General features: G+C 47.2%; 2 protein-coding genes across 2 annotated transcripts in view; one reads left to right on the top strand and one right to left on the bottom strand.

Moving 5' to 3' along the window:
• The window catches only part of LOC112427406 (small regulatory polypeptide of amino acid response), a 47,126-nt gene extending 39,813 nt beyond the window's left edge, over positions 1–7,313 (bottom strand). The window contains exon 1 of the mRNA XM_071077994.1: positions 7,226–7,313. The gene's annotated coding sequence lies outside the window, so the exon portion shown is untranslated. The remainder of the gene's footprint in view (positions 1–7,225) is intronic.
• A 5,271-nt stretch (positions 7,314–12,584) lies between these two features.
• On the top strand, positions 12,585–13,621 carry LOC105485748 (olfactory receptor family 13 subfamily J member 1). The gene has a single exon (XM_011748214.3). It carries the CDS (start codon positions 12,683–12,685, stop codon positions 13,619–13,621), a length of 939 nt encoding a protein of 312 aa, XP_011746516.2. The 5' UTR covers positions 12,585–12,682.
• Positions 13,622–15,603: the final 1,982 nt, after the last annotated feature.

Here is a 15,603-nt window from a genome sequence, read left to right as displayed (position 1 = left end):
TAGCAGCACTATTCATAATAGTCAAAAAGTGGAATCAACCCAATGTCTATCAACTGATGAATGGGCAGATGAAATGTAGTATATCCATACAATTGAATATTACTTAGCAATAAAAAGAAATTAAGTCCTGATACATGCTACAATATAGATGAACCTTGAAAACATTAAGCTAAGTAAGAGAAACCAGTCACAAAGGGAAACATATTTTATAATTTCATTTATATAAAATGTCCAGAATAGGCAGCTCAATAGAGACAACAAGTAGATTTCCTAAGACTGGAGGAGGTTGAGGGGAAAAGAGGAGTGACTGCTAAACAGTATGGGCTTTCTTTTGAAAGTGATAAACATGTTCTAAAATCAACTGTGGTGATACTCAAAACTATTGCATTGTACATTTTAAATTCGCCCATTGTACACTTTAAACTCCCCCATTTAAAGTGTACAATGCAACAGTTTTGTATTTGAATTGTACATTTTAAACGGCGGAATTTAAATGGGCGGCTGCATGGTGTTTGAATTATAGCTCAATAAAGATGCTATTTTTAAAAAGAACTAACCATTGATTCGCACAACATGGATGACTCTCAAAATAATCACGCTGAGTGAAAGAAGCCAGATTTTAAAAAGAGTACATTCTGCATAATTCCCTTTATGTAAAATGCTAGAAAAGGAAAGTAATCTGCAGTTACAGAGAGCAAATCAGTGGTTGCCTGGTTGGGGAAGAAAGGAATGGATTACTAAGGAGCATGAGAAAAATTGTGGGTATATTAGATAAGTTCATTATCTTGATTGTGGTCATAGTTTCATGACTGTATACATTAAAACTAATCAAATTATATTATTTAAATATAGTTGTACATCAATCATCCTTCAATAAACCTGCAACAAAAAAGCATACTAAAAAGTCACAAGATTATTTATATGTATAGATATACATATATAATCACAAGACCTATTTCTATGTATAGATATACATATGCAAATGATCAGAAAAGTATCTGGATAGATATACACAAAACTAATAACAATAGTTACTTTTGGAAAAGTAAAAGTGTAAATTTATTTTGTGTAAATAAATAAAATTCTAATAAACTTCCTTTTACTTTTAAAATAGTGAAATAAAAATCTAACAACAATACCTAGTTCCAAAATAAAATGACCCTAATTTTTTTTTTTTAATTTATTTATTATTATTATACTTTAAGTTGTAGGGTACATGTGCATAACGTGCAGGATTGTTACATATGTATACTTGTGCCATGTTGGTGTGCTGCACCCATCAACTCGTCATTTACATCAGGTATAACTCCCAGTGCAATCCCTCCCCCCTCCCCCCTCCCCATGATAGGCCCCGGTGTGTGACGTTCCCCTTCCTGAGTCCAAGTGATCTCATTGTTCAGTTCCCACCTATGAGTGAGAACATGCGGTGTTTGGTTTTCTGTTCTTGTGATAGTTTGCTAAGAATGATGGTTTCCAGCTGCATCCATGTCCCTACAAAGGACACAAACTCATCCTTTTTTATGGCTGCATAGTATTCCATGGTGTATATGTGCCACATTTACTTAATCCAATCTGTCACTGATGGACATTTGGGTTGATTCCAAGTCTTTGCTATTGTGAATAGTGCTGCAATAAACATACGTGTGCATGTGTCTTTATAGCAGCATAATTTATAATCCTTTGGGCATATACCCAGTAATGGGATGGCTGGGTCATATGGTACATCTAGTTCTAGATCCTTGAGGAATCGCCATACTGTTTTCCATAATGGTTGAACTAGTTTACAATCCCACCAACAGTGTAAAAGTGTTCCTATTTCTCCACATCCTCTCCAGCACCTGTTGTTTCCTGACTTTTTAATGATCGCCATTCTAACTGGTGTGAGATGGTATCTCATTGTGGTTTTGATTTGCATTTCTTTGATGGCCAGTGATGATGAGCATTTTTTCATGTGTCTGTTGGCTGTATGAATGTCTTCTTTTGAGAAATGTCTGTTCATATCCTTTGCCCACTTTTTGATGGGGTTGTTTGTTTTTTTCTTGTAAATTTGTTTGAGTTCTTTGTAGGTTCTGGATATTAGCCCTTTGTCAGATGAGTAGATTGCAAAAATTTTCTCCCATTCTGTAGGTTGCCTGTTCGCTCTGATGGTAGTTTCTTTTGCTGTGCAGAAGCTCTTTAGTTTAATGAGATCCCATTTGTCAATTTTGGCTTTTGCTGCCGTTGCTTTTGGTGTTTTAGACATGAAGTCTTTGCCCATGCCTATGTCCTGAATGGTACTACCTAGGTTTTCCTCTAGGATTTTTATGGTATTAGGTCTAACATTTAAGTCTCTAATCCATCTTGAATTAATTTTCGTATAAGGAGTAAGGAAAGGATCCAGTTTCAGCTTTCTACTTATGGCTAGCCAATTTTCCCAGCACCATTTATTAAATAGGGAATCCTTTCCCCATTTCTTGTTTCTCTCAGGTTTGTCAAAGATCAGATGGCTGTAGATGTGTGGTATTATTTCTGAGGACTCTGTTCTGTTCCATTGGTCTATATCTCTGTTTTGGTACCAGTACCATGCTGTTTTGGTTACTGTAGCCTTGTAGTATAGTTTGAAGTCAGGTAGCGTGATGCCTCCAGCTTTGTTCTTTTGACTTAGGATTGTCTTGGAGATGCGGGCTCTTTTTTGGTTCCATATGAACTTTAAAGCAGTTTCTTCCAATTCTGTGAAGAAACTCGTTGGTAGCTTGATGGGGATGGCATTGAATCTATAAATTACCTTGGGCAGTATGGCCATTTTCACGATATTGATTCTTCCTATCCATGAGCATGGTATGTTCTTCCATTTGTTTGTGTCCTCTTTTATTTCACTGAGCAGTGGTTTGTAGTTCTCCTTGAAGAGGTCCTTTACATCCCTTGTAAGTTGGATTCCTAGGTATTTGATTCTCTTTGAAGCAATTGTGAATGGAAGTTCCTTCATGATTTGGCTCTCTGTTTGTCTGTTACTGGTATATAAGAATGCTTGTGATTTTTGCACATTAATTTTGTATCCTGAGACTCTGCTGAAGTTGCTTATCAGCTTAAGGAGATTTTGGGCTGAGACAATGGGGTTTTCTAAATATACAATCATGTCATCTGCAAACAGGGACAGTTTGACTTCTTCTTTTCCTAACTGAATACCCTTGATTTCTTTCTCTTGCCTAATTGCCCTAGCCAGAACTTCCAACACTATGTTGAATAGGAGTGGTGAGAGAGGGCATCCCTGTCTTGTGCCAGTTTTCAAAGGGAATTTTTCCAGTTTTTGCCCATTCAGTATGATATTGGCTGTGGGTTTGTCATAAATAGCTCTTATTATTTTGAGGTACGTTCCATCAATACCGAATTTATTGAGCGTTTTTAGCATGAAGGGCTGTTGAATTTTGTCAAAAGCCTTTTCTGCATCTATTGAGATAATCATGTGGTTCTTGTCTTTGGTTCTGTTTATATGCTGGATTATATTTATTGATTTGCAAATGTTGAACCAGCCTTGCATCCCAGGGATGAAGCCCACTTGATCATGGTGGATAAGCTTTTTGATGTGTTGCTGAATCCGGTTTGCCAGTATTTTATTGAGGATTTTTGCATCGATGTTCATCAGGGATATTGGTCTAAAATTCTCTTTTTTTGTTGTGTCTCTGCCAGGCTTTGGTATCAGGATGATGTTGGCCTCATAAAATGAGTTAGGGAGGATTCCCTCTTTTTCTATTGATTGGAATAGCTTCAGAAGGAATAGTACCAACTCCTCCTTGTATCTCTGGTAGAATTCAGCTGTGAATCCATCTGGTCCTGGACTTTTTTTGGTTGGTAGGCTATTAATTATTGCCTCAATTTCAGAGCCTGCTATTGGTCTATTCAGGGATTCAACTTCTTCCTGGTTTAGTCTTGGAAGAGTGTAAGTGTCCAGGAAATTATCCATTTCTTCTAGATTTTCCAGTTTATTTGCGTAGAGGTGTTTATAGTATTCTCTGATGGTAGTTTGTATTTCTGTGGGGTCGGTGGTGATATCCCCTTTATCATTTTTAATTGCGTCGATTTGATTCTTCTCTCTTTTCTTCTTTATTAGTCTTGCTAGTGGTCTGTCAATTTTGTTGATCTTTTCAAAAAACCAACTCCTGGATTCATTGACTTTTTGGAGAGTTTTTTGTGTCTCTATCTCCTTCAGTTCTGCTCTGATCTTAGTTATTTCTAGCCTTCTGCTAGCTTTCGAATGTGTTTGCTCTTGCTTCTCTAGTTCTTTTAATTGCGATGTTAGAGTGTCAATTTTAGATCTTTCCTGCTTTCTCTTGTGGGCATTTAGTGCTATAAATTTCCCTCTACACACTGCTTTAAATGTGTCCCAGAGATTCTGGTATGTTGTATCTTTGTTCTCATTGGTTTCAAAGAACATCTTTATTTCTGCCTTCATTTCGTTATGTACCCAGTAGTCATTCAGGAGCAGGTTGTTCAGTTTCCATGTAGTTGAGCGGTTTTGATTGAGTTTCTTAGTCCTGAGTTCTAGTTTGATTGCACTGTGGTCTGAGAGACAGTTTGTTATAATTTCTGTTCTTGTACATTTGCTGAGGAGTGCTTTACTTCCAATTACGTGGTCGATTTTGGAGTAAGTACGATGTGGTGCTGAGAAGAATGTATATTCTGTTGATTTGGGGTGGAGAGTTCTATAGATGTCTATTAGGTCTGCTTGCTGCAGAGATGAGTTCAATTCCTGGATATCCTTGTTAACTTTCTGTCTCGTTGATCTGTCTAATGTTGACAGTGGAGTGTTGAAGTCTCCCATTATTATTGTATGGGAGTCTAAGTCTCTTTGTAAGTCTCTAAGGACTTGCTTTATGAATCTGGGTGCTCCTGTATTGGGTGCATATATATTTAGGATAGTTAGCTCTTCTTGTTGAATTGATCCCTTTACCATTATGTAATGGCCTTCTTTGTCTCTTTTGATCTTTGATGGTTTAAAGTCTGTTTTATCAGAGACTAGTATTGCAACCCCCGCTTTTTTTTGTTCTCCATTTGCTTGGTAAATCTTCCTCCATCCCTTTATTTTGAGCCTATGTATGTCTCTGCGTGTGAGATGGGTCTCCTGAATACAGCAGACTGATGGGTCTTGACTCTTTATCCAGTTTGCCAGTCTGTGTCTTTTAATTGGAGCATTTAGTCCATTTACATTTAAGGTTAAGATTGTTATGTGTGAACTTGATCCTGCCATTATGATATTAACTGGTTATTTTGCTCGTTAGTTGATGCAGTTTCTTCCTAGCCTCGATGGTCTTTACATTTTGGCATGTTTTTGCAATGGCTGGTACCGGTTGTTCCTTTCCATGTTTAGTGCTTCCTTCAGGGTCTCTTGTAAGGCAGGTCTAGTGGTGACAAAATCTCTAAGCATTTGCTTATCTGTAAAGGATTTTATTTCTCCTTCACTTATGAAACTTAGTTTGGCTGGATATGAAATTCTGGGTTTAAAATTCTTTTCTTTAAGAATGTTGAATATTGGCCCCCACTCTCTTCTGGCTTGGAGAGTTTCTGCCGAGAGATCTGCTGTTAGTCTGATGGGTTTCCCTTTGTGGGTAACCCGACCTTTCTCTCTGGCTGCCCTTAAGATTTTTTCCTTCATTTCAACTTTGGTGAATCTGGCAATTATGTGTCTTGGAGTTGCTCTTCTCGAGGAGTATCTTTGTGGCGTTCTCTGTATTTCCTGGATTTGAATGTTGGCCTGCCCTACTAGGTTGGGGAAGTTCTCCTGGATGATATCCTGAAGAGTGTTTTCCAACTTGGTTCCATTTTCCCCCTCACTTTCAGGCACCCCAATCAGACGTAGATTTGGTCTTTTTACATAATCCCATACTTCTTGCAGGCTTTGTTCATTTCTTTTTCTTCTTTTTTCTTTTGGTTTCTCTTCTCGCTTCATTTCATTCATTTGATCCTCAATCGCAGATACTCTTTCTTCCAGTTGATCGAGTCGGTTACTGAAGCTTGTGCATTTGTCACGTATTTCTCGTGTCATGGTTTTCATCTCTTTCATTTCGTTTATGACCTTCTCTGCATTAATTACTCTAGCCATCAATTCTTCCACTTTTTTTTCAAGATTTTTAGTTTCTTTGCGCTGGGTACGTAATTCCTCCTTTAGCTCTGAGAAATTTGATGGACTGAAGCCTTCTTCTCTCATCTCGTCAAAGTCATTCTCCGTCCAGCTTTGATCCGTTGCTGGCGATGAGCTGCGCTCCTTTGCCGGGGGAGATGCGCTCTTATTTTTTGAATTTCCAGCTTTTCTGCCCTGCTTTTTCCCCATCTTTGTGGTTTTATCTGCCTCTGGTCTTTGATGATGGTGATGTACTGATGGGGTTTTGGTGTAGGTGTCCTTCCTGTTTGATAGTTTTCCTTCTAACAGTCAGGACCCTCAGCTGTAGGTCTGTTGGAGATTGCTTGAGGTCCACTCCAGATCCTGTTTGCCTGGGTATCAGCAGCAGAGGCTGCAGAAGATAGAATATTTCTGAACAGCGAGTGTACCTGTCTGATTCTTGCTTTGGAAGCTTCCTCTCAGGGGCGTACTCCACCCTGTGAGGTGTGGGGTGTCAGACTGCCCCTAGTGGGGGATGTCTCCCAGTTAGGCTACTCAGGGGTCAGGGACCCACTTGAGCAGGGAGTCTGTCCCTTCTCAGATCTCAACCTCCGTGTTGGGAGATCCACTGCTCTCTTCAAAGCTGTCAGACAGAGTCGTTTGCGTCTGCAGAGGTTTCGGCTGTGTTTGTTATTGCCCTGTCCCCAGAGGTGGAGTCTACAGAGACAGGCAGGTTTCCTTGAGCTGCTGTGAGCTCCACCCAGCTCGAGCTTCCCAGCAGCTTTGTTTACCTACTTAAGCCTCAGCAATGGCGGGCGCCCCTCCCCCAGCCTCACTGCTGCCTTGCCGGTAGATCACAGACTGCTGTGCTAGCAATGAGGGAGGCTCCGTGGGTGTGGGACCCTCCCTGCCAGGTGTGGGATATGATCTCCTGGTGTGCCTGTTTGCTTAAAGCGCAGTATTGGGGTGGGAGTTACCCGATTTTCCAGGTGTTGTGTGTCTCAGTTCCCCTGGCTAGGAAAAGGGATTCCCTTCCCCCTTGCGCTTCCCAGGTGAGGCAATGCCTCGCCCTGCTTCAGCTCCTGCTGGTCGGGCTGCAGCAGCTGACCAGCACCGATCGTCCGGCACTCCCCAGTGAGATGAACCCAGTACCTCAGTTGAAAATGCAGAAATCACTGGTCTTCTGTGTCGCTCGCGCTGGGAGTTGGAGACTGGAGCTGTTCCTATTCGGCCATCTTGCTCCGCCCCCCAATGACCCTAATTTTTAAAGAGCCCCTTGACTGGGCGCAGTGGCTGACACCTGTAATCCCAGCACTTTGGGAGGCCAAGGCGGGAAGATAACTTGAGGTCAGGAGTTCGAGACCAGCCTGGCCAACAGGTGAAACTGTGTCTCCACTAAAAATACAAAAGTTAGCCAGGTGTGGTGGCGCATGCCCGCATGCCTGTGGTCCTAGCTACTCGGGAGGCTGAGGCAGGAGAATCGCTTGAACCCAGGAGGCCGACGTTGTAGTGAGCTAAGAATATGCCTGGGCAACAGAGGGAGACTCTGTCTCAAACATAATAATAATAATAAATATAAATAAATAAGTAAATAAAGAGACCGTTAAACCTGCAGAGACATGGACTCTGAAAACTGTCGAGAACCTCATGGAGGAACCATCAAGATGGATGCTCTGAGCACAGGGAAGAGGGACCAACTGGAGGAACCCAGTCACTGGCTGCCTGGGCAGACAGGCTTTGCATTGACTGAGGGAGATAGGATTCAAGGGTGGACAAGTCAGTGTCAGAGTTAACCCAGGGCCATGCTCCTGCCTCACTAGGTGGTGCTGAGCTAACCCCTTCACCCCTCTAGGGCAGTTCTCCCCCTGGACAGTGAGCATGGGTTATGATAGCCTTTAAGCACTTTCCTGCTCTGATAGTCTGTAATTCTGCTGTGCTTCTTCATCCAGTTCAGTTCACTCCCCTATTCACTTTCCTAGATTTTGCACTTTTGTAAGATCCCTGTGAGAGTTGAGCCAAGACCTCTAGCTCCTCACCTGGAAAGCAAGTCTGCCTATCATTTGTTCACTCACTCATTCATTTATTTTTACATTTATTTATTCATTGAGAATTGCTTATGTGTTCATTTAATTGCTCATCATCCATTCACATATTCATTCTGTAAACATTCCTGGGTCAGCACTGGCTGGGGCCTGGCCTAAGAGGATGGTTCCTGTCCCTTAGCCACTTTCTCCGACTTTTCCACACCAATTAAGATTTCTAAATAGATTCTTTGTAATTGGGTCTTTGGGACATTATCCCTGAGGCACCCCAAAGTTTCTAAGCTGGGCACATTTCCTCTTTTCCCTCTAAATTTCCTCAGGGATTGCACAGTCCCTTGGTGCACAGAGTGCTTTGAAAGGTGCCACCTCCATATGGCTTGCCTGCTCCCCAGAAGCTGTCGGCTGAGATGGAGCTGGGCGCTACCAGGTCAGGGGGTCCCTGGCTGCCCACAGTAACCTACTGGCCTCTCCGTTTCCTAATTTTACCAAACCTGACACATTGCCAAGAAACCCACTGAATTCTAAGCAGTTTGTGTAATTCTGCCAAATTCCAAAAGTTCCGTTTAATTCTATCGAGTTGCAAACGCTTTGCTGAATTCTATGAAAGTTCAGGCATGTTTTCAGAGTTTGGAAAGCTGGGCTGGTGTGAAACTCCATGTCCTGTCCACCAGAATTCTCTATGTTTAGGAGGCTTGGGCTTCCTTCTTTGAACTGTGTCCCCCTGGCTCCAGAGAGAAAAGGTCCCTGGTCTCAAACCCTCTGAAACATCCTCCAGTGAGCCAAGGAAATGGATCCAGAGAGCCTGAAGGTGAGTGAGAAATGGGGATGTGAAGGCAGAGGAGGGAGTCAAGAGCCTGAGAAGAACAGGGGCCTTGGCTTCCCCCTCTGATCGACTGTGCAACACTGGGCAAGCTTCTTCGCCTCGCTGGGCCTCGGTTTCTCCATGTATAACAGGGGGGCAGTCCAGTTGATCTGTGAGACCCTTCCCAGCTCTGCCAAGGTGTCACCTAGGCAGGGACCAGCCCATGTTTGGCATCCAGCGGCTCACTCCCAGTTTGCCTTAGCCACAGAACATCACAGCAAGACAGGAAGTCAGCCGTGGCCCGGCTGGCAGTCTCAGCTTGGCCTTCAGAACCTGGGAGAGGAGAGGAAGGGTGACATCCCTGCAGGCTGGCTGGGATAGGAAGCAGATAAGAAGTGAGGGAGAAAGGTGGGCATTATCCAAGAGGTCCAAACATAGGGCCACAGAGTGAAAAGGAGAGAAGGCTCGGCGCAGCCTTAGGGAGGACACAGGAAGGCTCCCTGTGGAGGTGCCATTTGAACTGGTTTTTCCGTAGCATTCTGCCAGGAGGGAGGTGGGGGCAGAAAGAACATCATGGGCTCTGCAGACAAAGCTTTCTGGCCCTGCTTTGGGAACCAGAGTCCACAGCATCGGTCACGTTCCTCCTCCTCCCGCAGGCCCCACCCCCCGGCTGAAGGGCAGAAGGAAGAGCGGGGGGGCCCAAGTCTTTTGCGGCTTGCCCCTGCTCCTGGGCTGCCGTGTCCTTCTGGGTTGTTGTAGGCCGGGTTTGCTCCCTTCCCTCAGAGCTGCCCCTTCCTAGAGATGCCCCTGCTGCCCCTCCTGGCCGTGGTTTCCACACGCCTCCTCCAGGGACAAAGGCATCTGCCCAGCCCTCTGAAGCACCCTGGCCCCGGATTCAAGGGGATGCACTACTGGAGCTGGATATGTGTGTGCACACATATGTGTAAGAGACAGTGAGCGGTACCTAATGTGTGTACGCTCATATGAATGACAACACAGGTACACACATGAGCCTATGTGTGGCTTATACTCACAGGCACACATTTGTGCACCTGTATGTCACACAGGTATTTGTGCATTCTCCTGTAGGTGAGTGCACATGCGGTGGCCTGTATGTATATTCCAATAGGTAGCCAACACTGCAGATGCTTCCTTGTGACTTTTGGGAATAAACTGTAGTACCTGGAACCACGCAAAGAGGAAGTGGTGCCTAGCCAGCCACTGGGGCCTCATGATGCCATCTGTGTCGCACCCCAGCCCTGGCACAGTGCTTGTTTCTGTTTGTGCCCTATTAAATGGGGGTCCCTCTCCAGGAACCCAGCCTCAGAGTTTCCCTGCTGGAGACTCCAAAGTCTTGAAGGAAACTTGTGGCTCACATATACCTGGGCCCATGGTGAGTCTGGACACAGTCATGTGAGACAAGACTTTTTCTCTCAGGCCCTAGGACTGGATCAGAGATCTTGCTGAAAGGCACCCCCGAACTCCCTGAGGGAGGGCCTCCGTGTGTGGGGTTAAGCTCTGAACCCTACACTTACACTCTGGGAGAACGAGTAGCCATAGGGGCCACCCACCTGGAAACCTCATGAGTGGTGAAGGCCCAGTGAGACCCAGAGAGACTCCACTTGTGACCCTTCAAGTAGCCTGACAGCAGAAAGAAAGGAAGAAAAATATGTACAGGAGTAATGAGCTTCCTGTCACTAGAGGGAAGCAAACAGAAGCAGGATGAGGCTGGGTATGGGAGGTGGGGGGAGGGTGAGGCTGGGTATGGGAGGTGGGGGAAGGGTGAGGCTGGGTATGGGAGGGTGGGGGGAGAGTGAGGCTGGGTTTGGAGGTGTGGGGGGAGGGTGAGGCTGGGTATGGGAGAGTCAGGGAAGGGTGAGGCTAGGTATGAGAGAGTAGGGGGAGAGTGAGGCTGGGTATGGAAGAGTTGGGAGAGAGTGAGGCTGGGTATGGGGGAGTTGGGGGAGGGGGATGCTGGGTATGAGAGAGTGGGGGGAGAGTGAGGCTGGGTATGGAAGAGTTGGGGGAGGGAGAGGCTGGGTATAGGAGAGTCGGGGGAGGGGGAGGCTGGGTATGGAAGAGTGGGGGAGGGGGAGGGGGAGGCTGGGTATGGGAGTCGGGGGAGGGGAGGCTGGGTATGGGAGAGTTGGGGGAGGGGGAGGCTGGGTATGGAAGAGTTGGGGGAGGGGGGGCTGGGTATGGGAGTCGGGGGAGGGGAGGCTGGGTATGGGAGAGTTGGGGGTCCTCTCTGCCTAGGAAGGGTTTGCACTCAGCAGCCTGGGAGTACACCTGTCCTCGGTGGTCCCTCACATCTGGCACCACCTGGCATGTAGTAGGTCCTCAGTCACTTCCGGGTTCTGGGGTGAGTAAGTGAGGGAGGAATAAAAGATAGAAGTGGTCTCCTGTAAGGGAGGCACTGAGAGGAACTGTGCTCGGCCCAGGCTTTGGCATCATGTCCCATGGGAATTATGACACCATGCCAGATACCCTGGAACACTAAAGAGAGGTGACTCATGCTCTTTTGCTGGTGAGAGGATAGTGGCAGCATGTGGGGCACAGATATCCATCTAGAATAGTAAAAGAACAAGCATTGTTTGAAACCTAATAGAAGCATACACCCACTCTGAGCATGGTGTATGTTGGGAGGGCTGGATTCTAGCTTCACCTCACCAGAGACCTGTTGTGTGACCTCAGCATCCCCATCTATACAATGGGAGATCCAACAAGTTGGCCTCTGGGCATGTTCCATGCTAATACCCTTGGAGTTCATGAAGTCAAAGCAACCCTGGCTCTGGCCCACAGAACAGAGGGGTTTGGAGCTGAGCCAAGAGCTCCATCAGATTTTAGCTGGGATACCCACAGGAAGGCAGATTATGAAGGTCCAATCCACAGAGGGTAGCTAATGAAACAGGCCCTGGGCAGGGGGCAGGGGAACATGCCCACCAACAGCCTTCAAGGTCAGCAGCCCCTCTGACACACAGCATGGTGTATGCTTTGTTCATGGACACTACAGTAGGCCTGAAGAGACAGGTCAGACCACTGCAGGCCGAGGACATTCCAGACAGTGGGAATAGCAAATGCGATGGCTCAGAGGCTTCCTTAAAGCCAGGAGAATCTCCACCTGCTCAGAGACCATCTAGCCCAATAGTTCCTCAAAGTGTGGTACCTGCACCAGCAGCAGAAGCATCACCCAGACCCACTGAGTCAGAAACTGGGTTTGGGGCCCAACAATCTGTTTTAAGAAATTTTCCAGGTGATTCTGGTGCATGTTAAAGTTTGAGAACTGTTGATCTAGCCCACTGTTTCCCAGACTATGTTCATAGAACACTTATCTGCAGTAGGTTAACGGGTGTTCTGTAAAAGGGGATCCATGATCAAATAAGTCTGGGGTACACATGTTCTACATTGCTTTGTGGGAGTCATAGATCACATTAGCATTTAAAGGCTCTGAGAAGTCCTGCAGTAAAGAGCTTTATTTTTTATTAATCAAATGTTGTCTCAAATTGGTTTTTCAGATTGCTTACTAATATTCTGATTAACATTCAGGGAATGCTGATCTAAATCAATCCTCACTTTTCACATGGAGAAACTGAGGCCTAGAGAGGGTAAAGGGATTGCCCGACATCACAGAGAGCAAGTGTGGTAGTGCTGGAAAAGATCCTGACAGTCCATCTCGTCCCAGAAGGGGCTCTGTGAGCTTCCCCGCGCCCCGTACCCTCTCTCCTTTCATCCCAACTGTGGATCATCCCTTCAGAACTCTGCAGCATGCAGCCGCTCAATGGAACAGGGGTGTCCACATTCTTTCTGAAAGGATTTTCTGGCTACCCAGCCCTAGAGCACCTGCTCTTCCCTCTGTGCTCCGTCATGTACCTGGTGACCCTGCTGGGGAACACAGCCATTGTGGCAGTGAGCGTGCTAGATGTCCACCTGCACACGCCCATGTACTTCTTCCTGGGCAACCTATCCACCCTGGACATCTGCTACATGTCCACCTTTGTGCCCCTGATGCTGGTCCACCTCCTGTCATCCCGGAAGACCATCTCCTTTACTGGCTGTGCCATCCAGATGTGTCTGAGCCTGTCCACGGGCTCCACGGAGTGCCTGCTGCTGGCTATCATGGCCTACGACCGCTACCTGGCCATCTGCCAGCCACTCAGGTACCGCGTGCTCATGAACCACCGGCTCTGTGTGCTGCTGGTGGGAGCTGCCTGGGTCCTCTGCCTCCTCAAGTCGGTGACTGAGACAGTCATTGCCATGAGGCTGCCCTTCTGTGGCCACCACGTGGTCAGTCACTTCACCTGCGAGATCCTGGCGGTGCTGAAGCTGACGTGCGGTAACACATCGGTCAGCGAAGTCTTCCTGCTGGTGGGCTCCATCCTGCTGCTGCCTGTGCCCCTGGCATTCATTTGCCTGTCCTACTTGCTCATCCTGGCCACCATCCTGAGGGTGCCCTCGGCTGCTGGGTGCCGCAAAGCCTTCTCCACCTGCTCAGCACACCTGGCTGTGGTGCTGCTTTTCTACAGCACCATCATCTTCATGTACATGAAGCCCAAGAGCAAGGAAGCCCACATCTCTGATGAGGTCTTCACAGTCCTCTACGCCATGGTCACACCCATGTTGAACCCCATCATCTACAGCCTGAGGAGCAAGGAGGTGAAGGAGGCCACCAAGAAGGCGTGGGGCAGGAGCTGGACCTCCAGGTGAGGGACGGTGGGGCTCTGTACAGATGCAAGTTTCAGGTTAGTGGCTGAGGCCATCATATGCCAATGCCAGTGAGGATGTGGCAGGGCTAGGGCTACCGGTCTGGTATCTTCATCCCAGCAAGGCAGCACCAAGTCCCGCCGATCCTGCCACAGAACAGCCCTCAAATCACCCTCTGCTCCTGCCCCTGCCACTGCCATAGGTCAGCTCTCAGCATCACCCTGGCCTTCACACCCGCCTCCTGGCTGGTCCCAAGACTTCAGTCCTGTTCCTCCCTACAATCTTTCCTTCATGGGGCATCTTTTTGAAATGCACATGTGATTGTATCACTCTTCTCACTGAAATCCTTAGGTGGCTCCCCACTGTTCTCAGGACAAAGTGGAAGCTCTTCAGTGGGGCATTTGAGGCCCTCACAAGCTGGTCCTGCCTGACTGACTCCCCAGCCTTCCTCCCCTCCCACCCTATCTCCCTCCTCACAGCCTCACACACCAGCCAGATGTGACCCCCACATGCCCTGCACCGCCCAGCTCTGTGCTCTCCTTGGGTCCTCCCCACGAAGCAGCACCCCCTCCCCCATCCCCAGCACACTACTCCATATGTAAAAGGACTGACTGCCCGACCCTTCAGGCCCAGCTCAAACACCACCTCCACCAGGAAGCCACCCTGCCTTGCTCCTCTTGCTGTGCCTCTGTGTTTTCAGCATTACTCCAAGAGCAGGGAGTGTCAGATTCTTCCCTCTCCCAAGGCCCAGCCTTGCCCAACCCTAGGCCCTGCACAAGTGTCTTAGAGATATAAACATGTCAGTGTAGGGGTGACAATGGCAGAGCCTGGAGTTCTTCCCAAATCTGAGCAGAGCTGAGACGGAGTCCACAGATGACGGGAATGGCCTAGCCTCCCTGGCAGGTGAAAGTAGAGGCAGCGATGAGGCCTGTATTAGTCACGGTTCTCTTAGAGGGACAGAACTAATAGAAGATATGTATATATTGATATATATATATAAAGAGGAGTTTATTAAGTATTAACTTACATGATCACAAGGTTCCACAATAGGCTGTCTGTAAGCTGAGGAGCAAGGAAAGCCAGTCCAAGTCCCCAAACTGAAGAACTTGGAGTCCAATATTCAAGGGAAGGAAACATCCAGCACGGGAGAAAGATGTAGGCTGGGAGGCTAGGCCTGTCTCTCCTTTTTACAGTTTGCTGCCTGCTTTCTATTCACTGGAAACTGATTAGATAGTGCCCACCAGATTAGGGTGGATCTGCCTTCCCCAGCCCATTGACTCACATGTGAATCTCTTTTGGCAACACCCACACAGAACACACCCAGGATTCATACTTTGTATCCCACAATCCAATCAAGTTGACACTCAGTATTAACCAAAACAAGGCCCAAAGTCCAAGATTCCCAGACCTGTCAGGCCCTGGGACACCAATCATCCAGCCAGAGCCTGGAGCCTCACCATTCCTCCCACCTCACCCCGCCCAGCAGCAGCAGCAGCAGCTTCCAGTGCCCCCTTTCCTGGGATCCAGGCCTCACCTGACTTGAGGGGGCTTGTTCTACCCATCCTCACCTCATGCCCTGGGACCCTGCCATAGCTGTCCCTGCCTGGTGCTCAGCCTCTTCCAGCTTTCCTTCCTGATGACTCAGTGGACAGGCAGTGGACATTGACCCAGATTCACAGAGTATTTCCATTCCCTGCCCTGCCCTCGCCTCTATGGTACCATCTGTACAACAGGAGCAGTGGGGTTGGCCTGTGAGCAGCAGTACCTTTCCTGCCCCCGGCTATAGGTAAGCACAGCTCCTGCATGATTCCCCTCCCAGGGCTTTCTCCCTGCTTCCTCTGCTGGCCAGAACAGAGGCACAGAGAAGCACAGCTGGAGGAGTGAGAGACACCCAAGCCTGCCTGACCACGCATGAGAGAAGGTTGTCAGCAGCCATGCCAGTGGCCATGCCATTCTGCTGGGCCTTGCATACATGACAGGAGTTT

Source organism: Macaca nemestrina, chromosome 14, assembly GCF_043159975.1.
Source record: "Macaca nemestrina isolate mMacNem1 chromosome 14, mMacNem.hap1, whole genome shotgun sequence".
NCBI lineage: Eukaryota > Metazoa > Chordata > Mammalia > Primates > Cercopithecidae > Macaca > Macaca nemestrina.
This window is presented reverse-complemented; position numbering and strand designations above follow the sequence as displayed.